Raw genomic sequence first — 27828 nt, 5'->3', positions numbered from 1 at the left:
GCAAGTCCAAAACAAAGTGGCAGGAGGTGTATGTTTCCTGACTTACTGTGTTGTGAATCATGTGCACGCTTACTCATCCTCTAGACAGGTGCCAAATATACATGCAAAGTACAAGCACTTTATAGTCTTTGGAGACAGTTTTGTTTCTTGAGGTGAACTGTAAGAACTAAGAGACCATGGAACTATTTCATAACCATCTGAGCAGTCCTGGTGTTGCAAGGGAAAAGAAGAGAGACAGAGAATATAATTTAGAAGTCCTGTGAGGGCATCAGAGAGCAGGCCAGTCTTTTGCCCTTTTTTGTGGCTGAAAACCATCAAGTTGGACAGTCAATAAGTCTGCCTTACCAAAAATGGCCACACAGATTTCTACAAAAAAAACAATATTCTGGCAGCCTGGATGCCAGGCAAAAAGAAGAGGCAGCATACAGTAGTAGTCAACTCAGCCATCAGGCATATGCACTGTGGGGTTCGAGGCACAAGAGAGTACTGCATCGGGACTTTCTTGCAGTTCAGTCTGACTGACATAACAACGTGTCTGAGCAAGCTCCTAGGAAACACTGGGGATGAGTCAGCTGTGGTCCTTGCAAGTATCATCAATATAAGGAAGGTGAGAAGAAAAGGTTGAGGGGATAAAATTTTGGATACGGTGTGAAGTTTGGAGCACAAGGACTCCATTTAAGTCTCAATTTAATTGGCTTCAACAGTGCAGCAAATATGAAAAGGCACTGAGCTGCTTGCACTTGTATTCCTGAGACTATAACTTGCTTCCTGCCTTGGGGCTGCCATAACTCAGAACATTGGATTAGGAGATTTTTCTAAAGAAGACTTCACTGCACTGATAAACAAATGTCCACTGCTGAACCACATTCTTGTGGCCTTCCACCTAATTAAAAAAAAAATTAAAAAATGGGGCTATATCTATAAGTAAAAGCAATGTGACTAGTAGCAGAGAGTACACTGTTATGAAACTTATGTCAGGACATAGTGTTCCATACCACCAAAGCCATATACATTATGATGCAACCTAAATCATGCATCTGAGACCAAATATACCATACACTGATCAACAACCAGCTAGCAGCAGTTCACTAAAACTGTCATGCAACAGTGGGTCAGTATTTACAATTAAAAATTAATTCTTTTTTTGGCCCATGACCAAAGAACGGAAGGTGAGGCCTACAAAACACACTGCTTACTCTAACCATTTACCTCCTATCTACTTCTTCCAAGGTGATAGTGGTGGTGGCAAGAAAGGTGCTAAGAAGAAGGGGGGCTCTTTCCAGACGGTGTCTGCTGTGTTCAGGGTATGTGAATTTCCTTTTAAATGAGCCATGCTTCCACAGAAATGATCCAAGGGCTGGAACACCTCTCCTATGAAGAAAGGCTGAGAGAGGTGGGGTTGTTCAGCCTGGAAAAGAAAAGGCTCTGGGGACACCTTACTGCAGCCTTTCATTATATAAAGGGGGCTTATCAGAAAGATGGAGAAAGACTTTTTACCAGGGCCTATAGTGACAGGAAAAGAGGCAACGGTTTTAAAGTGAAAGAGGGTAGGTTTAGACTGGACATAAGGAAGAAATTTTTTTACAGTGAGGGTGGTGAGATGCTGGAACAAGTTGCCCAGAGATGTTGTGGCTGCCCCATCATTGGAAGTGTTCAAGGTCAGGTTGGACGGAGCTTGGAGCAACCTGATCTAGTGAAAGACGTCCCTGCCCATGGCAGGGGTGTTGGACTCAATGATCTTCAAAGGCCGCTTCCAATCCAAGCCCTTCTGTGATTCTATAACTCCTTGACATTTGAATAAGAATGCAAAAGCTTTGTAGCTCAAAGCTGAAACCCATGTTTTGTTCTATCACAGGAAAATCTAAACAAGTTGATGACTAACCTGAGAAGTACCCATCCTCACTTCGTGCGTTGCCTGATTCCTAATGAGACCAAGACACCTGGTAAGTCCATCATTATACTCTGAAGACAGAGGACTGATGGGAATTGGCCTGCTTAGCTTCCACACCAATTTCTTCCAGAACAGCTCCCTTTGCACGTGAAGTTCTTGTGGGGGTTGGCCTGTGGGACAGTGCCCAAGTAAACCTTCTTGTATTGCTCACCATGCCTGTAAAATTTTGAGCATTACATGGTCCACAACACTTACCCATCTTTGCTTAATGTGTGTACAGAGCTGAAGATGATAAAGATGGGATTGATAACAGCTGATGAAATTGTCTCTTGTGGGTAACAGCGTTAGCAAATCCCTAACAAATGCCTAGATTTAAGGACGACTGTGTCATTCAGAACTGTTGGGTTCAGCCCAAGACCATTTACCAGTTTCTAAATATTCAGTCTTAGGATCTGATTCACTGAGCTGGAGGACTGTCAAAGAAATCATATATTCCATGTACAAGCTGCTGGGTGCTGCTAGCTCTTGGAAAGCATTTTGATATGCAGTTACTTTTTTCCCTTTATTTAATTAAATATTAAACTCTCACAAAGGATTTAGTCTCCAAGAACAGTCAAGTTTGGGAGTATTTTCATGTGGCCCTTAAATTAAAGTACCTGGGGAGAGACTTGCCTGGGGGGTGTTTAGGAGTCTAATCGTTATGAGGTCTGATACTGGTAGAATGATAAGGTTAATACTGGTAGAATGTAGTGGATGTAATAGGAATACCAGGAAACAGGAGCTTAGTATCTGTTTAATCTGCTCAGGAAACAAAAGACCAATTTGAGAACATTTCTTACCTTTCTTGTTTATGTGTCTCTGTGTAACCCTGAAGACCACAAGCAGGATTTAAGCAACACACATATGTATGAAATTCACATTTCAGCTATTCATCTAAACTCCTTTTATATTCAGTGGAGAGAAGCTGGCATTTTAAGGTATGACTCATCTGGCCCCTTTTATACATCTATCTTAGGATGAGATGAATCACATTCTAGAAGAAACTGTTTCACTCCACTGACTATAAATGAAGCCCAAATGGAAGTGTCCAACACTTCATATCCTAAAGTGAAGAAAGAGGAATCCCACTGGGGTCTTGACAGTCGAGAAGGTGTAAAGGGGGAATTAAGGAAACCTACTAAAATAGAAAAGCATATCTGAATGAATGATTTTGCCAGATATGGCTCTCATTTTAATGTTCAGTTGGTTGTTTTGACAGAGGTGACTCAGAGGGAATCTTGACTTTTGCCTTCTAAGAAAAAGAAAGGTAGCACTGTGTGAGCAAAATTAAGGATGGTGAAGTGAAGGAAGAGAAACTGGACATCTTCTGATTTTTATCTGGTTTTAGGCTGCTTATGCTCAACTTTTCTAACAATTCCTTTGGGTACAACTTTATTGATTACACTGAAAAGATAAAGTTAAGGGTATGGGCCATTCTGTACTAATTAATGTCTCTAACAGCTGGTGGAAATTTCTGCATGACGAAGTGGTTCCAAGGTTTTATTCTGCCAGTTGTACTTTGTTTGTAATACTTGAACATAAGACTTAGAAATACAGTTGATTATTATCCAACAGATATTTTAGGAGGAGAAAGATAATTCTTCCAATGTCAATCAACTGTCCTCTACAGGCAGACTGAGAGCTTTAAGCAACCTCCTTATCTACTCCTGTGTTGGAATCTATTTAGCTATCATATCTAACCAAGTTTGAGTATATTCAATGCTTGCATGGCAGATTCAAGGTAAAATCTTACATAATGTGTAGAGCTGATTGTCTAGATGGTACTACACTCTACATTGTGCCACCTCTACCTACATCCAGTGAGGATGCTGATGCTGTTGAAGATTGTTCAGCTTGTGACCCTAAAGCACCCTCTTGCCATTTTTGAGTAATGTGGCCTTATCCCTTTTGGCCATCGGTGATTCACAAGCAGTGCCAGCCCTAGCATTCTTAGTAAAAGCTCAGCTCACTGAAACAGCTCTCTTCAACTTGTATGAATTGAAGGAATGTTCTGTCTTCACTTCCTGCATCTTTAATCAAGAACTGGTTGAATTTTATCCAAAAAAGGGAGGTCATTCTGAATGCTAATACATATGGACATTCTTTGGAAGAAAAGGAGAATCATGATGGATGTATTTTGTTTAAGGTGAAATGGACCATTATTTGGTGATGCATCAGCTGCGGTGCAATGGAGTTCTAGAAGGCATCCGAATTTGCAGGAAGGGGTTTCCAAGCAGAATCCTTTATGCAGACTTTAAGCAACGGTAGGTCTTCAGTTATTAGTGTCTGTTAAGATAAGGCCTCGCTCAGTGAACCCACAACTCGAGTGACAAGTCTGGTGACACCGTGGAGAGACACCCCCTGAATCAGACTAGATTAGTGGCTTTTGAGGGAACCAAGTCATTAGTACTGTCTTAGGTCACTCCAGTCTCTCCCTCTTTAATCAAACCAGAGATTTCTTGATTAACCAGAACTAGTATCATTTCTAAACTGTAGTCAATGCCTGATGATTCAAAGAGAAGCAAAATGCTTGTAGTGTAATGAATTGTGGCATTATAGACTGCTCTTTGCAGGTCTCCCAGAGCATAGATACAAAACCAATACACATCATCACAGCCTCCTTACAGTGCACTGACTAAGCATTCAAAAACCCAAGGCTCTGCCAGTGCTCTGTCACTGGCCTGCATCCTGTGCCTTGTTTTCCTCATCATTAAAACAGAGACAATTAAACTGATTCATGTGAGCTCAGTTGCTATAAAGTGCTGAATCGGAACTGGCTGCTGTTATAAATAAATGTAACAGTAGCATCTTCCATGCGGAACTGGTGTGAAAAGGACCCAAGACATCTCTGAAAATGCCCTGCAACCTGATATTCAGTAAGGCATTAGCTGGTCTCAGTTGTCAAATCATAATTTGATGTGACAGGTGAAGGAATCTATCCATAATGGCCATGGTCCAGAACACAAAGTGCTTTATAGTTCAAAGGAAATGTGCTGAAGTTCAGGAGGAACTATAATGGAAGCCTAAAATAGAGAATAAATTCACTGCACCATTATCACTGTCTTGATTTTACATATTCTCTTTCAAGGCAGACTTGAGAATAAGAAGTGCTCCAGTGTACAGTCACAGATCCTCATTGATGTATCTGAAGAAACTCCTTTAGAAGGATTAGGTGATCCTGTCCATGACACAGGATTACCTTAATCATTAAGTTACCCTGCAAAATGCTAAGACTGCTGTTAGCATTTACAGAATAATACCATGCCATTTTTAGTCCAAACTCAAGGATTCAGTGGTACAACTTGCAGAGATCGTGAGCTGTGCAAGACCTGTATTCCCTTTAGAATATAGCTGATTTTTGTTAGTAGTTTTAATTAATCCTCAACTTTAATTTGAGTAGCATTCCTCTGATTAATGAAACAAGAGTAGATGTTGACATGTTCTCACTATGTTCTTCCTAATTCCTGGACCTGCAGACACTCTTAAGTATGCACATTAATTCTGTATGTAACAACATACTGTGTTGTTACACAGCCAACAGATTACTCTGAAGAGTAGACATGTCCCCTTGTCATCACATTCTGTTCAGCCAAGACTGTCTAGATTTCAGATGGCATATTCAGCCACTTTCAGACAGCTCAGCTTCCATATATTTTTATGATATATGATGGATCCTATTTTCCTCACCCTGTTTGCAACCAGTCCTTGCAACCTGTCTTACCACAGGTACAAGATTCTTAATGCCTCAGCCATTCCAGAAGGCCAATTCATTGACAGCAAAAAGGCTTCAGAAAAGCTTCTTTCCTCCATTGATGTTGACCACAACCAATACAGATTTGGCCACACCAAGGTAAAGCCCTTGTGGAAGAGTGGGTATAATCAATGGCAAAAAATTTTGTTTGTTGAAAGTATTTCTCGCGTATGAAATCAGCCTTCAGGATGATTAGAAACGAAGAACACCACTGTCAAGAAGGAGTACAGAAAACTTGTCTGGCTCTGGGGATAAGTGTGAGGGGTAGCACTCAGCCCTGGGAACACCACATTACCAGAGTGACACAGTGTGGCTGCAGCTAGAACTAGTGCTGCCCCTTTCTCCTGCCAGTTGACCTCATTTATATCTGCATGTTAGACAACCTCAGACAAGTTTGGACAGTCAGAGTTTTCAGGGGATTTAAGCACACACACAAGTCTATCTTCCATATCCAAAGCAGTGTTAGGTGGGACACTGATTGTCTGATCAGCACAACCAAGACAGTACTATTTCTGGACAAAAGTCCAATCGCCTACACTACTGAACACACATCACCATGTATGCTTCTCAAGTCATCTCTAGGTCAGTTTACAGAGCAAATCTTGAGCCTGACATAGAAGGGTAGAGTACAGTGAAAAGACAGAGTAGGATATAGTACTAAGTTAAAAGTTAACTCTTTGTTTTAATAACTACTGATGAGCTAGATCTTCCCCAGCCTACACTGGAGCAGGCATCAAATAACACTGCAATAATGTGATTAGGTCATACATAGAGTGACTTGTCATGAATCATAGGAACACTGAGGATATGAATACTGACACAAAATTTCTCTAGCTGTTAAACCTTTACTCTGCAGTCATTTTTCCAAAACTGCCTTGTACTACCCTGCATCAGCTGCCAATGGTTGTGTACCTGCCTAAGCCTCAAACCATCTGACCCTCTCTTATGTTCTAGGTGTTCTTCAAGGCAGGTCTCCTGGGACTTCTAGAAGAGATGAGAGATGAGAAGCTTGTGAGCCTCATCACTCATACACAAGCTATGTGCAGAGGGTACCTCATGAGAACTGAATTTAAAAAGATGAATGAAAGAAGGTAATATAAGAAAATACTAACAATCATACTGTGTCAGACCAAGAGTCCAGCAATGCAGTACTCTGTCTCAGGCAAAAAACTGTCCTCAGGAAAGACCCTTAGAAAGACTAGGGGAAACAGAGCAAGTACAAACTAATAGTTTCCTTGTTACAGCTTCCCAAATTCTGGCAATGGCTATTTAGCAATTGGACCATGCAGCTGGACCATGATATTTAGTATTTAACAGTGAACCTTTTCTCCAGGAATGCACTTACCATTTTCAACTTTTAAAGAAGCCTGTGATGGAGATAGCCAACTGAACAAGTGCTAAGGTTTGTCTGTTTTGGACATGTTGTCTGATAACTTCATTGGATCACACTAGTCTTGTAAGGAATGGCATATAATCACTCTTTGCTCTCCTTCTCTTTAATTTTCTTCTGTGACTGCATCATCTAAAATGAACAATTCTAGCTTGTACAGAGAAGATACTCCATACTTTCGACAATCCCATATACCCTTCTCGTTTCAGCTCTGTCCCTTTGAGATGGGATGAATCATACAAAATTTAGAGTGTAGGAGTGGCAGGACTGGGCGAGCTAAGCAAACTTTCTCAAATGTTGTTGACAAGTGAAGGGTTTAGGGGGAGCAAGGATTGCATAAATGTATAGGATGCTCTGCCAGCCAGCTGCTTTTATTTGTAATACTCTGCAGTATATATTTAGCTCAGCGGCTTCCTGAGCCAGGGATAGTTTCTAAGTATTCAATAACTCTCCCTGGATTTCTCTGCAAGGAATTATCTAAACTCCCCTTCAACTATGGGCACCAACAACATCCTTTTACATTCAATACCATAAAAATATTTCATTTTTGTTTTCAGCTTCTGTCTTAATAATTTCTAATATGGTATTTGCTAGTTTGAGTGACCCAAAAAGCATCAAGCTGCTGTTTCCACAACTGACAGTAACTCTCAGATTTGTAATCTCAGCAGCAACACTTCAAGGAGGTCAGTTTTCACTCTCGTATTCACCTGAGCACTTGCACTTTCTTTGAGACTGAGGGAAGTGTTAGAGATTCCCAGGCAACATGCCAGAGAAGTTTGTCTGGTTTGGAGTACTTCTCCCTCTTATATTCAGACATAGTTATTGTTCATGCTACTGAACCAGCCATTCTGCAATCAAGGGCCTAGAAATGACCAATAAAAGCAAGGGAGGTGAGGAAAAAAGTCTCACGTAGAAGTTCCTCGAGGAAAATGCTGCTGCTGTATGGCAAATAATCAGAGTCTGTTTCCAACCCAAGTCTCACCAGCCTCATAAACTGTGTTTTCATGTGTTTTCAGAGAATCCATTTATATCATCCAATACAATGTTAGAGCATTCATGAATGTCAAGCATTGGCCCTGGATGAAGCTGTACTTCAAGATGAAGCCCTTGCTGAAGAGTGCAGAATCTGAGAAGGAGATAGCCAACATGAAGGAGGAGTTTGAGAAGACCAAGGAAGAGCTTGCAAAGTCTGAGGCAAAAAGGAAAGAGCTGGAGGAGAAAATGGTGACCCTGTTGCAAGAGAAAAATGACTTGCAGCTTCAGGTTCAATCTGTGAGTAACCTCCATTTTCAGATTCACCCCACTTCCTCTTATTCTGCTGCTCTTTCCCTTCTCTTTTCCATTGACCTTCATAAACAGACATGTAACAGGGCCAGATTTTCCACTGCTTTGTATCCAGTCTTGTCATTTACACCTAAGCAAGGTGAGTACAAAGCACATATAAAACATTACCACTAGCAGGCATACAAGAAATTCTGACCGAGCTCACATGTAAACCCACTTCACTATTAAGCAATCACCAGTGGAAGAATCAGATGTTCCACAGTATATACAATGTGCTCCTAACAATGGTATCTGATTCTGGATGAAATACAGGCTGTGTCCACATCTGCTGACCATTATAATATGGAGCCAGAGCAGGGGTGCTTTTCTGTTAGACACAGGACTGAAACTGTGGAACGAAGACTGATGCTTTTCTCTGGAATACTGCTGAGCAGAGACTGAAATTGCACAATACATGAATACTGTCAGGTTTTAAAAGGTAGTAAGATACTACATGGCCAAGGCCAGTCTGGTACAAGTGGACCTGTCACTTGTTTCCATGTACTTTCGAACCATTTTGGTTTCAACAAGAATCCTGTATTGTTTCAAGCACTGAGTCTGTAACTGCATGCTGAAGATCAGATTCGTTACCTGAATCCTTTTTCCCAACTTCAACTTAACCTCAATTTTCTGAATTTCTTTGCACCCTTCTTGGTATTTAATGCTCTGTTCTCCAGAACCCACCTAGTTTACAACCATATGGGACTTCACTTTAACCTCTTCATGGATGGTAAGCCAAAAAAAACCAGGAAGCCCAGGTTTAACTAGGTTAACTAACTTCCAGGTTAGGATGCCTTTCAAAACACTCAGAGTTCACATTTTAGAACATAAAAGAACTTCTAAGGTATGATCATTGCCCTCAAGTGTGTTGTCTGACTCTTTCTCAACTCCCATTTTCTCAGTGTTTCAGTATTGGAGGAGTCCTTCCTGTCTTCTTGCTAAGTCCCATTTTCCTGGAGGAATTTCTATCAACCCTGCTTGAAATATTCTTCAAGCACCATCTTCTCCAAGTTTGTCCTCAGAAGATACACGCTCACTAGCCATGATTTTCAGTGCACTATGGGTTTCAGTCAGAATCTGAGAGAGAATTAAACATACCATCTTCTTTTACTGCAGTTATGGCTTTCAGCCATAACTCTTCTGGGAGGCAACAGATATTCTGTGTATTCTGTGTAGAATACCTCATAGAAGCATTAATTTAGACAAAATGTTATCTGTTAATCATGTGTCTCAAAATGTTAGTTATAGTAAAAGTTGCAGGCTACAGTTTAGGTCAAGCTTGACCCTGTCTTGGCTGACAGAGAGGTTAGAGAATGATGGGAGCAAGGTTAGCCTCATGTGAATAAAGTGGGAGAAGTTTCTGGGGAGACAGTCTGACCTGTGTCATTAGAGTTGGAGGATGTCCTGGTTTCAGCTGGGATAGAGTTAACTGTCTTCCTAGTAGCTAGTACAGTGCTATGTTTTGAGTTCAGTATGTGAAGAATGTTGATAACGCTGATGTTTTCAGTTGTTACTCAGTAGTGTTTAGACTATAGTCAAGGATTTTTCAGCTTCTCATGCCCAGCCAGGGCACCTGACCCAAACTGGCCAACGGTGTATTCCATACCATGTGACGTCCCATCTAGTTTAGGAACTGGGAAGGGGGGGGCAGGGAATCGCCGCTCGGGGACTGGCTGGGTGTCGGTCGGCGGGTGGTGAGCAATTGCCCTGCGCATCATTTGTACATTCCAATCCTTTTATTACTACTGTTGTCATTTCATTAGTGTTATCATTATCATTATTAGTTTCTTCTTTTCTGTTCTATTAAACCGTTCTTATCTCAACCCAGGAGTTTTACTTCTTTTCCCGATTTTCTCCCCCATCCCACTGGATGGGGGGGAGTGAGTGAGCGGCTGCGTGGTGCTTAGTTGCTGGCTGGGGTTAAACCACGACAGAGGAGCTTATTAAAGATAGAACCATCCAACGCTCTATGAAAGATGACTTTGAAATGCTATATATTTTACAAATCCACATCTAAGATCATGCTTCCTTGAAACCCAGTTCGCTACCCACCTGTTTATCTCATTGCTCCCTTGCAGGCTCCTTGTTATGACTGAACCGTGTGACTCTGTTGCATGGTATTGTGGTCAAACCATCTAACCAGCTGAAAGGAAGTGTCTCTACCATAGGATTATGGCCCACTTTCCTAGCCATAACCAAGCAGGACAATTTCCTCATGATTGAATCGTGTGTGTTACTGTGATTTGCATAGGAAATTCTGCCCTGACGTGTGTAATCAATTTCCTGGACATGGCGCTTGAACAACAGATGTTGCCTTTTGTCTTTTTTATGATAAATATAACATGTCTTCAATGTGTTCTGACAGGAAAGTGAAAATCTAGCTGATGCTGAAGAGAGATGTGAAGGACTCATCAAAAGTAAAATCCAGCTGGAAGCTAAAATTAAAGAACTAAGTGAAAGAATGGAGGATGAAGAGGAGACAAATGCTGAACTGACAGCAAAGAAGAGGAAACTTGAGGATGAGTGCTCTGAGCTGAAGAAAGATATTGATGATCTTGAACTGACTCTGGCCAAAGTGGAAAAGGAGAAGCATGCAACAGAGAATAAGGTGACAGAGGAATCAGGGAATTATTCTTCCCCAGATAGTTTTCCCAGACAGTTTTCAGTTTTGTGGAAAGTTGCGGTCATTCCTAAGTGCTCTGAATAGAAGTGATACGTACCCAAGGCATAGGAGAGATGTATTGCCACTTAATCACCTGTGACAGAAATTTTTCTGTTAAAATTACAACTTGCTCTTAGGAAAAATATATTTTCTGTGACAGTTCAAAAAGAGTTAAGAAGTTGTTATGGTGCTTGATGAGAATTTCCATATTTGGCTATTTGCAGTCATAAGGAACCAGTATATTGGTGTCTCCTGTGGATAATGGAGGACTAGTATGCTTGTGAGTAGCTCAGCACAGAACAGCTATGCTGGTCCTTTCTCACACGCATTGAGGAGAACTGATTTTGCAGATGTCAGATGTTTTCTTATAATTCTTTTATACTTAGGAAGCCCAGGTCTCAGCTAGGATGGACATCATTTCCTTCCATTGACCTGATGATATGATAGGAGTTCTTCCTGACTTCTAAGGTTCAGACTGTCAGTGTAGCAAGGAGGGTCTGTATCAGGTGGTCATTAACTCATTTATCTCCCAGTAAAAGCACAGGTCTCTTCACGTACATCTCAACAATCTATGTGAAGAGACAGAATTGAGATATATATGTTAGAATTCAAAAGCCCACATCTGTGGTGACAGTGTTGAGTCCTCCTGTGGAAACAATATTAGCAGAGATGTAATTACAACCTTGAGGTTCCCTTCAATGCCATCACTGAGAAAATACTGGATCCTAATTTTGCAATTACTGATACGTTGGACATTCCTACACTAATGCTTAGAGGAAATCTAGCTCATGCCAGGTATTAGGATGAGGGAGTGTCTTATCAGATATCAGGACCATATAGCTAAAGCACTTAGCAGAGTGGACTTTCCTTATCCCTGCTGTCAGGCTTTCCCATCCAAATGAGACAAACAGGAAGCAAGGTTCAGGCAGGCTAATGCACAGTGCCTGATGCGTCTGAGATAAGGTTGCTGATGTGCAATGCTACATTGAAGTACAAGGAATAAGTTTCCAAGGTAAAGCTAGCAGCCCAGTTAGAAGCTCCTGCCCTAAATTCATGAACACCTGTTCCAAGGGCATAAGGTTCTTTGTCATATTACCATATTCCTTTCACTTTTATGGAAAACTTAACATATCTTTGGCTATGCTTGGCACAAAGAACCTCACTTGCTGAGAATTTACAGCTGTTCACCTAGCAAATATATCACATGCAGGAAATAATACATTTTTTGAGCAAAAGCAACTCAGACACCTTTTGTAAATCCCAGTGGGAAAAGCTTGCAAGAGGCAAGTGAAGGTCTAGCTCATGTTCCACTACAGAATTCAGCAGGATAGGGCTGGCAGTCAAAAACAACTAAAGCAAGAATTCCTACCATTGCAGGACCAGAGAGGTGTGACTGTCAGGCATGACACTTGTTGCTACCCTCATCATGAACGACACAAACCTTCTGTGGGGAGCATTTTGACTACATCCATGCAAGATTTTGCAAGGGTGCACTCACTGTGTTCTCAGTCTGTCATTTCTCAAGGCACCCACTAATAGTATGGATGCTGGCTGTCTAACAGGTTAAGAATCTTACTGAAGAGATGGCAGCTTTGGATGAAAATATTTCTAAACTCACTAAGGAGAAAAAGGCCCTCCAGGAAGCCCACCAGCAGACACTGGATGACTTGCAAGTTGAGGAAGACAAAGTCAGCACACTCACCAAAACCAAGACCAAACTGGAGCAGCAAGTAGACGACGTAAGAAAAAGTTTTTGGGCTGTGTAGGTGGATGCTCTGATGGATTAGAAGAGACTAGAAATCTGTAGCTGGGAGTATAAGCAACACCTAAAGCAGCCAAGCCAGCTCTAATAATTTCAGCTAATAAATCACTGCCAGTTGTCAGGGTATTGTGGAATCCAGTACATCTTTCATCTTTCCCTGCCTATTTAAACTATGTTCATCACTGGGTATTTCAGCACTGTAGACTTTTGTGCCCCATTTTAACCAATTAGCTGGAGCAGTATATCTGTGGCAGTTTGAAGTCTGCTGCTGAGTTATTTGTGGTCTCTTACTGTGCAGTGTGGCTATACTCCAGGAAGTTATGAACACTGGGAATTTGTCAATACTTGGCAGTCTATATGCTAGGAACTGCAGCCACTGGAAAATTTTCATTTCTGTGTTTTTCAAAAACTTGCATTTCAACTGTGCACAGCCAAGCTGTGGACAGCTTAGTATCTGAAACCAAACCATAATGGCAGCTCTGATCTTGCAGCAAGAGTGTAGCACAGGTGGAGATGAGAAGTACATACAGGATCTGATTGTTTTCTCTGTTCATCAATTTCCAACCCTAGTTAGATTTTTAAATCAGGAATAGTTACTTTCAAAGTACGTTTTATGTGTTTTAGCTTGAAGGATCTCTGGAACAAGAGAAGAAACTGCGAATGGACCTTGAGAGAGCTAAGAGGAAACTGGAGGGAGATCTGAAAATGTCTCAGGATTCTGTCATGGATCTGGAAAATGATAAGCAACAGATGGATGACAGGCTAAAGAAGTATTGTACTGACTTTTTATGCTCTGAATTCTAAAATTCAGATTTTATCTTAACCGTATTGAATTTGCATTCTCATTCTTTAACAGAAAGGATTTTGAAATTAGCCAGTTGCAAAGTAAAATTGAAGATGAGCAGGCTCAAAGTTCTCAGCTGCAAAAGAAAATTAAGGAGCTTCAGGTAAAGTCTAAGAGTTACTGATATTTTTAGTAGCCAAGCACAAGTTCCTTAGAATTAATTGATATTTATTCTTAGACTGTTCTACAAAAATATTTTTCTACACATGAATAAAACAATTAACATGGACTCTGGGTGCTGTTCCCATCTCAGGGCACTTTTACAAAAACTCTGGCCTCTAATCATATATAACAATGTAAGAAATTTCTTAAGTCAAGCTTGTGGCAGGCTTTGAAAATGGATCAGATACTGAGTTACAACAGTAGTGAAGCCACTGAGAATTACTTTTCTAAGAAAACAATAAAATGTGGCATAATCTGTCATGATCAGGACAGAGATCACCTTCTAAATGCAAGGCCAGAAAGACAGGTCTCTTCAGTGCTATTATCCCATGGTTGTTCATCTCAAGGTTCCTTCCATCTTGTTTGCTGATGGAGAGGACACTGCTTTGTTTTGGCCTGACCTTTGGAAAATTACTAAGAAACTTGCATTCCTTTACATTTTCCAGTGACACATCCCCTATTTCTTCACAAAAGTGCAATACCTGATCCTTCATAACATAATAAATCCATTCTGAGCTTTAACATAAAATGAAATACCAGATTTTACATTCACTGTTGTTCCAAAACTGAATATTGCATGTCATAGGACAAAATTCAGTGACATTTCTAGTGGTGCGTCACGCTTTATGCTGATATAAAGGGATGTGAATGTTCGCTCTTTATTCCTTAGTGATAATTTCAGATCTGTCTATTCACAAGTCCTCATTTAACCAATTAACTTTCACAGGCTCGAATAGAGGAATTGGAGGAAGAAATGGAGGCTGAACGTGCAATCCGTGCAAAGACTGAAAAGCAGCGAGTTGGCCTTTCCAGGGAGCTAGAGGAGATCAGTGAGCACCTGGAAGAAGCAGGAGGGGCTACCGCAGCTCAGATTGAGATGAACAAGAAGCGTGAGGCAGAATTTCAGAAGATGCGCCGTGACCTCGAAGAGGCCACGCTGCAGCATGAAGCCACAGCTGCCGCCCTGCGGAAGAAGCACGCGGACAGCACAGCTGAGCTTGGGGAGCAGATCGACAACCTGCAGCGAGTGAAGCAGAAGCTGGAGAAGGAGAAGAGCGAGCTGAAGATGGAGATTGACGACTTGGCCAGTAACATGGAGTCTGTCTCCAAAGCCAAGGTTGCTGCACAGGAAGAAACATTTCTCATCACTACCATTGTTCTTCTGAACAATTAGATGAGCTGAAGGATATGCTTTCTATCTCTTAACAGAGCAATCTGGAAAAGATGTGCCGAGCTCTCGAAGACCAGTTCAGTGAAGTCAGAATCAAAGATGATGAACATTTGCGACTAATTAATGATCTGAACATGCAGAAAACACGTCTACAGACTGAGAATGGTGTGTCCCCAGATGAAATGTAATAGTCCTGTGCCAAGTACTTAAATATGCTGTCTGAATGCCTGTGTATTTTGTAATATATTCATCACTGGGTGATCTGAACAAAACTCCGATGGTAGAATTTCCTCCTGGTGGCAGTCATAGAAATTCCACCCAAGGAACCATAAAACCAAACCAAAAGAGGCACTGTCAATCAAAATGAATGTGTGAATTTGTGGTCAGTTCATCCCCTTTCCTTTGATGTCAGCACAACATTTCTCTTTGATAGCTTTTTCCTACTGGTGGGAATGAAATTGATACTTTCCCTTCATTTTACCACATTATATCTTGTAATCATTTTCCATATGGCTAGCTCTTCTCATTCATATGTTTTACATTTCGTATGTCTGTCTAAAAAAATAAATGTTTTCTCGATAGGTGAACTTACTCGGCAACTAGAGGAGAAGGAGTCCCTGATTTCTCAGTTGACTCGAGGCAAACATGCTTTCACTCAGCAGACTGAAGAGCTGAAGAGGCAACTAGAGGAAGAAAATAAGGTGACTTGTTTTAATTCAGACCAACAAATTGTAAAATAAATCCATGAGGTAAAACAATAAATGAGATTTCTTCTCAGAGAAAGGTGGAGACATCAGAGCAGTGAAACTTTGGAACTTTGCCTTGGAGTATAACACAGAGAAGAGACATTAGAAATTAAATAAGGAAGACAGTTTAAGTGCTTCTCACCATGCTTTCTGAAGTTCAAAAACGTGAGAGATGTGAATGAAAATAGCTCTGTGTGCACACCTTTCTGTTACAGGAAACCCCTGAGGCAAAGAAACAGTAGCAGCCAAAAAAAGGAAAGAGAAGAGTGCAGGCGTACCTAGGGTTAGATATGACAAAACAGTTTAAAGTTTTTTCCACCATCAGATAAACATAAACTCTACCTGAAAAGCTTATGGGGAAACTTCTTGAGAGATAATTCCTACCTTGTCTGTTGCTGGATTTCTTGTGTCTTTGTCTGAATCACTTGGTGCAGATATGTTTGAGAGGCAGCATCCCAGACAAGATGGACAAGCGCCTGATCTTGTTTAACAACATCAAGTCTGAAACACAGAGCCCTTAATGTTATTCGCTTTGCCCCTTCTGTTACTCTAGAAACTGTTGCACATGGGCAGTGAGATGTGAAGTTTTTATAAAAATACAGGAAAAAAATCCAGTCACAAATTGTTAATGTTTTGAAAATTTGTATAATTTTAACTACCTAGGCCAAGAGCGCCCTGGCCCACGCCTTGCAGTCTGCTCGCCACGACTGTGACTTGCTCCGGGAACAATACGAGGAGGAGCAGGAAGCCAAGGGGGAGCTGCAGCGTGCCCTGTCCAAGGCCAACAGCGAAGTGGCCCAGTGGAGAACCAAATACGAGACGGACGCTATTCAGCGCACGGAGGAGCTGGAGGAGGCCAAGTACGTGGAGGGATGGTCTGGAGCAAGTAGAAGGATATTTAAGTATAAATGTGAAAAGGAACTGGAGGAAACCAGAATATGCTTGTAGTGGGAATATGCAGAGCAGTGTGCTTTGTAATGTGTTAGGAGTAAAAAGGGGAGTGAGTAGAGGCTTAAAGGTGGACGAGTAGAGGCTTGGGAGTGTCTACAGAAAGGAGAATTCCAGTGCATCAACTATAGTGTTAATCATAACAGTTGAAAAATCACATTCTTTACACTGCCAATATTGAAAATGTGTTTCTGGTTCCTCTCCACATTGGTGTAGTCTACCCCTTGGGTAAGTATTCTCCCAGCCTATGCACGACTCCAGCATGCTGTGTCATCCCAAGCTCCTATTGATGCCCTCTGTTCACACCATCATAGCTTTCCATGTTGCCCTCTCTGCCCATCTCTCCCATGCTAAACTCCCTTCCTGTCCATCTTCTGAGAATGTCAGAATTTTCTTTCTCTCAGTGCTGATTGTCTCATCCTGCAGAAAGAAGCTTGCTCAGCGCCTGCAGGAGTCAGAGGAGCAGATTGAGGCTGTCAACTCAAAGTGTGCTTCACTGGAGAAGACAAAGCAGAGGCTGCAGGGGGAAGTGGATGACCTCATGAGTGACATGGAGAGGTCGAACGCAGCCTGTGCAGCATTTGATAAAAAGCAGAAGAATTTTGACAAGGTTCATTCACAGAGCCTGCCAGATCTGAACATCATTAGACATTTTATAGGCCAGGCCAAATTCTGAAATTATGAAAGTTCTGCACTCACAGTAAGATAAATTACATTTTATCCAAAGGAAAGCTATGGTAAGGAGCATATAATGGGACATATAGTAATGATAATGTATCAGTGTGAGTAACCCAAAATGACCACAGCAAACAGTAAAGTAGCTTTCTGATAGTTTTAAAAAGCATGAAGTCTTTGCAAGGGAGATTGGGAGGACCCATATCTAGTCTTTGATCAAGCAGACTGAGCAAGTATTCATATTCAAGCTAACAAGCCCTGACTTTCACCTGATGCTAGTCTGCCAGCCTTGATTCAGGTTAGGCAGAGCCTCAGACTCCTTTACACAGTTCCAGCCTTCACTGCCTTTAATAACATTTAAAAGAATCAACACTGTTTGACCAAGTGATGTGGATTTGGTGAATGTGCTAAAAAAGATGGCCTGCAGGGCTGTGGTGTCAAACTCAGGAGACAATCAGTAGAACATGATCTTTCTTGGTGGGCTGAGTGCAAGACCACTGGCTCCTGCAATAATAAAAAGGGTCACACAGCCTCATTCAGACTAACCACATTGTGTCCAGGCTGATGTCAAGCCAAACTCCTGCCTGAGAGCTTGGGGAATGCACTAGTGCTGGCTGAAGAGGATAATTTAAGTGGCTTCCACCAAAACAGCCAGAGTATGTATCACAGTGAATCGATTGTCACAGGCAGAGAACAGTCCAAAGCAAAAGATTATAAGACAGGCCATGCCTCTTGGGTTCTTGTCCTGTAAACGTGCAAAGACAGGAGTGTTGCAGAATGGGTCATTCTTATGCTCCTGTCACTCCAGGTCCTGTCTGAATGGAAGCAGAAGTACCAGGAGAGTCAGGCTGAGCTGGAAGCTGCCCAGAAGGAGTCTCGCTCTCTTAGCACTGAGATCTTCCGCATGAAGAATGCCTATGAAGAAATGCTTGACCAGGCTGAGACTATCAGACGGGAGAACAAGAACCTCCAGCGTAAGTTCAGATCTCTATCAGCTGGGATCCGCCATGAGTCCTAAAATGCTTCCATGTTTCTGGGCTACCAGAGCTCTGCCTCTTCCCAGAGTTTTGTTCTTTATGATTTTCCTACAAAGCTCAGGTTAGGTGACTTTCTTTCCTGTTCAGCTGATCTCAAAGTCACCTGTAAGCACATGTCTACAGCTCATTACATTATCCTATTTCCTCACGGTATTCTGCCTCCTTCACACCATTACAATTCCATTCATGGACAGGGACCAAATTAATTGAATGGACAGAAATTATGATGAAACCAGATACTCATTTTTTTCAGATTACTTCAGTCACTGCCATTAGAGAAAATCTGAAGGGCTGTTGTCTATGTCCTTGTAGAGAACCATGCAGCTGTGGCGTAAGGGATTGGCATTTAATAAGCAAACTAACTGTATAAAGGAAACACAACTCAGTTCCTTTTGTGAGCTGAATGATCCCTGGGGAGTATCTGAGGATAAAGAGAGCAATCAAACAGGACTGTCTCTGGAGCTGTAATTTCACTATCCAGAGGAATTTGACATTATTCTCTGAGCTCACTCCAGTTGGTCCCTCTCATTTTCAGATTGCACACTGAACTGGAAATATCAGGTAATCAGAAATAAAGACTGCACATGAGACAAGACCTATTATTTCTCCTCACTGCTGCATCACATTAGACCATTATCTCTTCCGTCATTCCCATTGCCAAACAGCAATTGCAGGTGCCATTGACAACATTATCTGAGTTGAGTATGTGTTTTCTGTGTTGCAGAGGAAATTTCTGATCTGACTGAACAGATTGCTGAATCTGGAAAAGCTAAACATGGACTGGAGAAAGCAAAGAAGCAAATTGAGCAAGAAAAGTGTGACCTTCAAGCAGCACTAGAAGAAGCAGAGGCAAGTATCCTCAATAAGGGGGTTTGTTTTTACAGAGATCATGAATGGAGAAAATTTGGAGATTATATTCTCAGTCTTTCTTACTGTCTTTGGCTATCCCTCAGCTCTTCATAACTTTAAATCTTACTTTTTTCCCAATCCATGCCAGATTGCAGCTCCTTCAGTTCCCTCTTGTCTGGGTTCTGCCTTTTGTTCCCTGTCTGCCCTGACTGTCTCTTGGAAAAGTTTTTATTACTTCTGTATGACCATATCTGATTCTCCACAAAATGTCTTTGAGAGCATTTCATGGTCTACCTAGGGCATAGCTCAAACACAGAGACACAGAATTAACTTAGGTTGGAAAGAATCTCTGGAGGTCTTTAGTCCAACCTCCTGCTCAAAGCAGGGCTAACTTTAAAGTTACATTAGGTTGCTCAAAGCCTTGTCTAATTGGTCTTTATAATTTCCAAGGATGGAGATTTCATAGTATTGCTAGACAACCTTTTCCCGTGTGGCATCATTCTCATGGGAAAACATTTTTATCCTTATATGCAGTCAGGATTTCCCTTGTATCAACTTTTGAATCTTGCCTTTTGTCTTTCTGCTGTCCACCACCAAGAAGAGCCTCACCTTGTTTTCTCTGTAACTCCCCTTAGGCAGAAAAAGAAGTAAAAAACAAATGACACATCTCTAATCTTTAGATCTCACCAGATGGGCAGTCAGTAGAAGCAAGACTTATAGTGGCCATACAAATCCATCTGCTCTAATTTATGCATCTAAATATCATCAGTCTAATCCTGAATTAGTCACCATAGGCTCATTCTAGAATCAAAAAGGAGAAATAGGCATCTCTGGAGGGTCTGTTCTTAAAATGGATGCTAGGGCTACATCAACTGTTCCATTCTCTGGATGTGCTTATTTCTGTCCACTGGTTGTAAAGACTCAGGCTTTTAACTCCTAGACATCTGAAGCTAGATGATATGAGTATCAGAGGAAAAAGGCTGTATGGGAGGGGAACATGCCCACACAGTCACTGGGGTGGGACTAAGTGCAGAGCCCCTATGCAGAATTCAGCATGGAGATGCAAGAGAAGGCAAGCTTCTTCTGAGCATGAGGATTGGCTGCCTTATCTTATGTTTTCACATGTTTTTTGTTATCTCTGCAGTGTCATTTGTTTATCATTTGTTTATCATTTGTTATCTCTGCAGTGTCAACATAGCCCTCAATGCCCAGACCTTGTGGTATTGGAGGCATTTTCCTAAGGAGTCTTATTCCTAAATTACTGATTAATATCCAGCTGAGGTATAATGCCTTATGTATGGGAATAGCAGTCAGCTTTTTCAGTGCTAGGCCTTTTCTAAAGGTCCACAGTAAGGCAAATATATCTGCATTACTGGCTGCAAAATGTCAAAATTCTGCAGGGGCATTTCCCAGTAATGGTCACTACAGAGACAAATGATATTATTTCAACCCTGCCAGGGCTCTTTAGAGTATGAAGAGGGAAAAATCTTACGTGTTCAGCTGGAGCTGAACCAGGTGAAGTCAGATGTTGATAGAAGGAGTGCAGAGAAAGATGAGGAAATTCACCAGCTTAAGAGGAATCACCAGAGGATATTAGAGTCTATGCAGACCACACTGGATGCTGAGATCAGAAGCAGAAATGATGCTTTGAGGCTGAAAAAGAAGATGGAGGGAGATCTGAATGACATGGAAATACAGTTGAACCATGCCAACTGTCAGGTAGCAGAGACGCAGAAGCACCTCAAAGCCGTGCAAGGGCAACTCAAGGTAGGAACCGCAAGTGCTACTGTCCTACAGGTCTTTGCCACTCACTCTGCTTGCCTCTGAGTCTTATGGTGCTTTCACCTTCAAAGGATTCCCAGCTCCATTTGGATGATGCTTTGAGAGAGAGTGATGACCTGAAGGAGCAGCTTGCTATGGTAGAGCGTAGGAACAATCTGATGACAACAGAAATGGAGGAGATGCGAGCTGCTATGGAGCAGACAGAGCGAGCCCGGAAAGTTTCTGAGCAGGAACTGATGGATGCCAGTGAGCGAGTGCAGCTTCTTCATTCTCAGGTATTTGATATCTCTTTTACAATAGGCATGTGGGAGTGGCACGAAATGGGGTGGGAATGACCTGTCTTCGGACTGTCCCAACAGAACACAAGCCTCCTCAACATGAAGAAGAAACTGGAAGTGGACATTACTCACTTACAGAATGAGGTTGAAGACAGCATTCAGGAAGCCAGAAATGCAGAGGAGAAAGCAAAGAAAGCTATCACAGATGTGAGTCTTCTTACTTGCCTCTTTTCCATTTTATACTACTGCAGTCACTTTTACACTTTAGAAAGGCAGCAATCAGGTGGAGGAGAACCAGTTCTTCAACAGAAAATATCAGTGACACACAATCCCTTCCCCATGGGCCTCACACAGCCTCTGCCCTATTGCTTGCCATGGGAGACCCCTTCAGTCTAGGTCCTCTACTCATGTTCTGCTAGCAGTCTGTATTGAAGAGGCATTCTGTCTCCCCTTCCTGATACCCACATTCACTTTGGCTTCCAGGATAAACATAATAGACAAGATAAAACAAATGTTGGCAACACTGTAATAGGAAAAGAGTAGTCTGAACCAAGTCCTGTTTAGACACAGCACAGAAAAACAGAAATTAAGACTAAAATCGTACGTGCTTCTTTACAAATGCTAGACATTTAAGAAATAAAAAGAGAGAATAGAAATGTTTCATTTAAACAAGTCTACAGTTCCACAGCATCAGAAGAAACAAATCTTAGGACTATGGAGGAAAGGTATATGAAAATGAAACAGAAAGTGGTTACACTATTGCATCAAGTCATGGTGCACCTGGGCATGAAGTGCTGTGTCTGGTTCTGGTTGCCCACCAGCAGCAGTGATGCAGGTTCCCCTCAGCCCTCTCTGCCCTGTCACGTTGGTGACAGCTATCCATCCTGGGTCCTGAAGATCTCAGCAGGCACAAACTTTTCATTCTAGTTTGAGATACTCAGGGTCATTTCATCAGCAAAAACTGCTTAGGTGTCTGACTCCTTGGCAAATTTAGGCAACAAATGGATGGATATTCAAAATCATTTGGGAACCCAGAGATGCAGAGTGCTAGCTGGTAATACTTCAAGATGCCCCTAATTTCCACTGACTCCTAAAAAATGAAACTTTGGTACTGAGTTATTTGCATGATTTAATTATTTTTTTCTTGTCATCAACCCTGCCTGTTCCCCAAGGCAGAGTAGTTTTAGAAATACAGATACTGAGAAACAGTGATCCTCTTTATATGACAGACGCTTAGCACAGCCATGGGCACTGACTAAGCATATGGAGAGCCATATACCAACGTGAAGCTGGGCATTGCTCCTAGGGAGAACACAGAACGGCCAGGGATGGGGAGGCATGTTCATAACATAACCATGCACTACAAACAGGCAGCCATGATGGCAGAAGAGCTGAAGAAGGAGCAGGACACCAGCGCCCACCTGGAGAGGATGAAGAGGAATCTGGAACAGACGGTGAAGGACCTGCAGCACCGTCTGGATGAAGCCGAGCAGCTGGCACTGAAGGGTGGAAAGAAGCAACTCCAGAAATTAGAGGCGAGGGTATGGTGAAGACTAGGGTAGGCTAAGGTCATGTTCCTGAGTGGGCCCTTGGTTGCTGGAACCTCTTGGGAAGGTTACCACAGGGACAACCCCAGGTATCTCCAGCAGGTGTGATGAGAGTTACACTGAGTAGTCAAACATTGCACTGTGGGTGAGGAATTTGAGAATGACCTCATAAAACTGAGTGGGCAAAAATGGTGGCAGATGAACCTCAGGGTAGATGTACGTGCTAACTTATCTAGGGAAAAATAATTTAAAACATGCTTACTTGGGGATGAACTTGGAACTGGCAATTACAGCTCAGCCAGGAGATCTCAGTCTCATCCATGACAGGCCTCAGAAACTGTTCAATGTGCAGTAGAAACAAAAACAGAAGAGAGAAAAAATTTTGGGCTTCATTAGGAAAGGCACTGAGAACAAGACAGATAGCATAACTTGCCACTATATTAAATGTACCATGTGCAGTTCTGGTCTCTGCAACTCAAGAAGGACCTGACAGTTACAGAAGCATCCAGGGAATGGCAACTGAGTGGGTGGAACTTTATGAGGTGAGACAAACAAGGCTAGGACTCTTCTGTTTGGAGAGGAGATGGCTGAGGGGGATGTAATCAGAGTTTACAGAATCATGACAGCAGTGCCCAAGATGTATTCTGAATGGTTATTCATCAAAATGCATAATATGAGAAGTAAGGACACACGATACAGATCAGGACATCTTCACCTGGAGATGAGTTTAAAAGAATTAAAAGGAAGTACTTTACAGAGTGGGCAGTGAAATTCTGGAACTTGCTGCTGTGGGAGGCTGTAGAGGCAGCTGGTAGAAAGTTCAAAAAGGGATTAGAAATCATCAGGTTTGTAAACATACTTAAAGGAACAGGCATAGATATGCCACCTTACACCTCTAATCTAATGACTGTGGAAGCTGGACAAGTGTGAGGGGATTACACAGCGGCCAGATTTCCATGCTGTCCCTAAATAGTATATGTCGCTGCCACTCCCAGAGGCAGAGCATTGAGCTAGATGGACCATTTGCCTGACCCACTTATTGCACTCTTCAGCTGTTCCTGTTCCAAAATACAGCACAACTGACTGGGAATTAGGTGTTCTTGGCTTTGAAAGGAAATATCAACACAGAAATAAACACATTGGTGTCCAGGTTTGACTTATATACACTGGGACTATTCATGAGGATGAGCTGGATTTGAAGATACAAATGAACGAGATTTTCCCCATTTACCTGGTGAACATTGACAGAACCCTCCCTTCCCTGTTTCAATTTCCTCTTCTCTGACAGCTTTAAGCCTGATTTTGATTATAAATGCCCCAGGTATGCACAGCTAAGTTCTGTCCATAAATAACTATGGATTCACATGCTATGTCACTACTAATATAGCACAGTGAGTAGTTTTTAGCTAGTCTAGCCCCAAGAAGCAGCTGCAGGAAGATGCCCTGCACTGCCACTTTCTCTGCAGCCTTAGTCTGCAGTACCCTGGTTCCCAGGATCCTAGAGCAGGATCAGCAGCCATTTTTGGCAGCTTGCTGTCTTCACCGTGATACTGTGTTTCAGATTAATGAGTTAGAAAATGAGCTTGATGCTGAGCAGAAACGAGGAATAGAGTCACTGAAAGGTGCTCGCAAGTATGAACGAAGGCTGAAGGAGCTCACTTACCAGGTATTTCAAATCTTCTGCCCTCTTACGTGCATCACCTCAGTCCATCTTCCAAGGCTGACTTGATTTTCACTTCCCACAGTCTGAAGAGGATAAGAAAAATATTCTCCGGCTCCAGGACCTGGTGGACAAGCTGCAGTTAAAAGTGAAAGCATACAAGAAACAGGCTGAGGAAGCTGTGAGTGCACAACTCTTTAAATTTTTGTGGGCCCTGGGTGGAGAATTCCAAAAGGTCTGGGCTCCCAAGTTCATTAAAATAAGTGAATACTCCGTTTGATAGGGCAGCTATGGCCACTGCCTTTGAATATTCCTTACCTCATAAAGACTTACAGCTCACAACAGAGCAGGCACAGCTGTAATTATCCAGGAGTTGTTGCACTTCTGGAGCCACACTAGCCAATTTTCCCTGCTGGAACTGAGCAGGACTTATTGTTCTGTCACCAGCTGAGTGCTCATGTTGTTGACAGTACTAGATAGAGTGTTGGCAATGCAGGGATGTAGCTGTGAGGCTAACTAGTAGGTGATGTTACTGTGGCACAGCCATAGGTTGTTCGGTTAATGGTAAGAAGGCAATGTCAGTTTGTGTCCATGTCAGTGATGGCACTTGCATGACTTTCAGGAAGAACAGGCAAACACTAATCTCTCACGATGCCGCAAGACCCAGCACGAGCTGGAAGAGGCTGAAGAACGAGCTGATATTGCTGAATGTCAGGTTAACAAGTTACGAGCCAAAAGTCGTGATACTGGAGGACAGGTGAGTTAGAGTGCTGCAGAGAAGGGCCATTTCTATGCAGAGGAATGGATCTCTGCATAAAGATCTCTGCCCAAAGACCTGGCAGCCACAGCTGTATTCCTCCCACTCTTGCACTGGAGTGTCCTCATAAATGAAGGCCAGAAATTGGCACTTATTCAAAACCAGGGGGATTTAAAAGTCCTTTTGATGCCTCCCAAGAGACAGACCAGACATGATCTAGTCTAAGAATCCAGGTCTTTCAGCAGAATTGGGAGGTACGGGTTCTTTGCCAGTAATACGGCAGAATATTTGTAATAGCCACAGACCTGAAGCAACCCCACAAATAATTCAGTTGCTCTGATAACCTCTACATTATCTTCCTTTTTTTATATTTAGAAATCAAAGGAATGAGGTCCCTGACCAGACCTGTGGCAGGCTCCCTTACAATATAGACTTCTCTGCATCCAACAGAGATATTCATTACTTGCTTCATGTAACAAGGTGTGCATGTAACTAATCTTTGACCTGGTCATATTTAGCCAACTCTAAGTAGAAGCTGTGAGAAATAAAAATAAACCTGGGCGATGCTCTGGTGACGGTAAGGACTATCAATTCATCATGAGACTGACAGTAAGCCTTTGTGAATGGATGCAGCAGGTACAGCAGCGGTTCCCAAAGTCCAGGATATGTCCTATGCAGGAAAAAGCGTTGCCAGAGTAATGGGAACACACTCCTCAGTCGTCCTCCATGGTTTCAACTTTCATGCTTGAGAGAAGCTAACAGCTAAATAGGAAAAAATACAGAAAAGGTCTCTATGTAAGGCTGTAACAATACCCGTGACTTGAACTGCTCTGTTCTTCTGCCTTTGCAGCCCATGGCATAACGCTGTGGGGACAGGGAGAGTGTCTCCTCCAGACAGCGCATGTGGAGGGGGATCTGCCGCGAGTGGGAGGAATGGGTGGGGATCGGCACCCTACACTGCCTTCGTCCGTGTGTGCGCCCTGTGGGATATGTTGTTTTGTGGAGGGAGGGAAAAGGAGGGCATCTGCTCCGTGCCGGGGGGGCGGATCTGCTCCATACAGTGTGCGGGTGGTGGATCTGCTCCATGCGGGGGGGGGGGGGGGGCGGATCTGCTCCACGCAGTGTGTGCGGAGGGGCTCTGCTCCATGTGGGGAGGGGGCCGCATCGGCTAATCCCCGCAGGCCGCGGCGCGGGATCGCCCGGCCCGCTCTGCCCCTCCGCCGCCCCCCGAAGCCCGTCGGCCGCACGGCGGCGGCGAGGCCTCCCGGCGGGCAGCGCTCGGGGCGGGGCCGCCGCCAGGGCGCGGGAGCCCGCCAGCGGCAGCCGTGCCTGCGCCCCGGCGCGGCGGCAGGGGGCGCTGCCGCGCCGCGGCGGGGACGGCGGCGGGCGGGACCCGCCCTCCTCCGCGCGCCGCAGGGCCCGAGGGGCGGGGGGCGGTGGCGGCGGCGGCCTGAGGGCCGGAGCCGGCTCCGCTGAAAGCTGGGCCGGGCCACGGTGTTCGGGGCCGCCCGACCGGGGCCAGCAGCCCCTCCCGGAGCGGGGCCGGGAGCGGGGCCGGGGCCGGGGCCGAGCCCTCTGCCTGTCCCGGGAGACCCCTGCCCTGGCGCGCTGTCTGCCAGCCCCAGGCTTCTCCCCTCTGAGACGCCGGGGTTTGGGCTCTTGCCCCCAAGTACCGCTCCGGGTCCCTGTGTTCCGGAGCCCTCCCTGGTGAGCGGGGTCCTCGGATGCAGAAGGAGGGGATGCTCTGGCTGCGTTGCCCGGCACAGGGCGTTGCTGAGCTGCTCGTCATCGTCCGAGTGAAAAAACGGGACCGCTTCAAAAGCAAAAATGCTGTGGAGCACATTAACTCCTTCAGATTTTTCGTTTTAAGACGCCCGGATGTTTGCTGTCTGTAGGAGCCAGACTTTGCCCGGTGGTCGTGTTCAGCCAGGCGGTCGTGTACAAGTGACAGCCAGTGGCTCCGGCTGGGTTTTGTCTTCAGGCACAAGTGCCATCGCCGCCCCTCCCAAGGCTCCTGCCTCCTCCCGTTCCAGTTCAGCACTCGGTGGCCTGCTGTTCCTGTGCCCCAGATGCTCCTTCCGTCCATGTCATTCCTTTCCCCTCCCGTGTATTCATCTGCGTCGATGGTTCTTATACGTTGTGCTCCATTTGTCTTTCTGTCATCCTTCTCCTATGTTTTATACCTTGTCATCACTGCTGGCTGTAACCCATGTGTCTCCTGACTGGTCATCCTCCTGTTCACACTCAGGGTCCTTTGTGCCAGTCATAGCTCTCTAGTGTTTTGTCTGCTAATGCCCCATCAGATGGTGATCTTCCATCACTGCCAAGCTGACAAAAATCATCTTATTGTTTCTTTTCCCCATCTCCATGGCTACCTGCCATCACTGGCTTTAGCTTGCACATTCTTCAGCATGGCATTTTCTGTTCTCAGAGATGGATGTGGACAACCCAGTCACAAACGCAGCAGTCTATGACTTGGAACTGTCACTGTGTCCAACCCCCCCAAACTGGCAGGTCCTGCCCACACTCTCACATGACATGGTGTAGTGTTCAT

At 43.5% G+C, this 27828-nt stretch overlaps 1 protein-coding gene across 1 annotated transcript in view; it reads left to right on the top strand.

Annotated features, from left to right (window-relative positions):
• The window catches only part of LOC104315177 (myosin-13), a 37362-nt gene extending 11446 nt beyond the window's left edge, over positions 1–25916 (top strand). The window contains exons 16-40 of the mRNA XM_069798851.1: positions 1231–1304; positions 1856–1943; positions 4077–4194; positions 5657–5780; positions 6636–6772; positions 8088–8343; positions 10760–11002; positions 12619–12795; positions 13443–13588; positions 13675–13765; positions 14552–14941; positions 15034–15160; positions 15578–15696; positions 16405–16601; positions 17116–17299; positions 18173–18338; positions 19126–19271; positions 20709–21017; positions 21104–21307; positions 21392–21517; positions 22681–22851; positions 24419–24523; positions 24603–24698; positions 25140–25274; positions 25650–25916. Coding sequence (XP_069654952.1) covers positions 1231–1304; positions 1856–1943; positions 4077–4194; positions 5657–5780; positions 6636–6772; positions 8088–8343; positions 10760–11002; positions 12619–12795; positions 13443–13588; positions 13675–13765; positions 14552–14941; positions 15034–15160; positions 15578–15696; positions 16405–16601; positions 17116–17299; positions 18173–18338; positions 19126–19271; positions 20709–21017; positions 21104–21307; positions 21392–21517; positions 22681–22851; positions 24419–24523; positions 24603–24698; positions 25140–25274; positions 25650–25664 — 3944 coding nt within the window. The 3' untranslated portion in view covers positions 25665–25916. The remainder of the gene's footprint in view (positions 1–1230; positions 1305–1855; positions 1944–4076; positions 4195–5656; positions 5781–6635; positions 6773–8087; positions 8344–10759; positions 11003–12618; positions 12796–13442; positions 13589–13674; positions 13766–14551; positions 14942–15033; positions 15161–15577; positions 15697–16404; positions 16602–17115; positions 17300–18172; positions 18339–19125; positions 19272–20708; positions 21018–21103; positions 21308–21391; positions 21518–22680; positions 22852–24418; positions 24524–24602; positions 24699–25139; positions 25275–25649) is intronic.
• Positions 25917–27828: the final 1912 nt, after the last annotated feature.

Source organism: Haliaeetus albicilla, chromosome 12 (genome assembly GCF_947461875.1).
Source record: "Haliaeetus albicilla chromosome 12, bHalAlb1.1, whole genome shotgun sequence".
NCBI lineage: Eukaryota > Metazoa > Chordata > Aves > Accipitriformes > Accipitridae > Haliaeetus > Haliaeetus albicilla.
The sequence above is the reverse complement of the archived record's forward strand: the minus strand, read 5'-3'. Positions and strand labels throughout refer to the sequence as shown.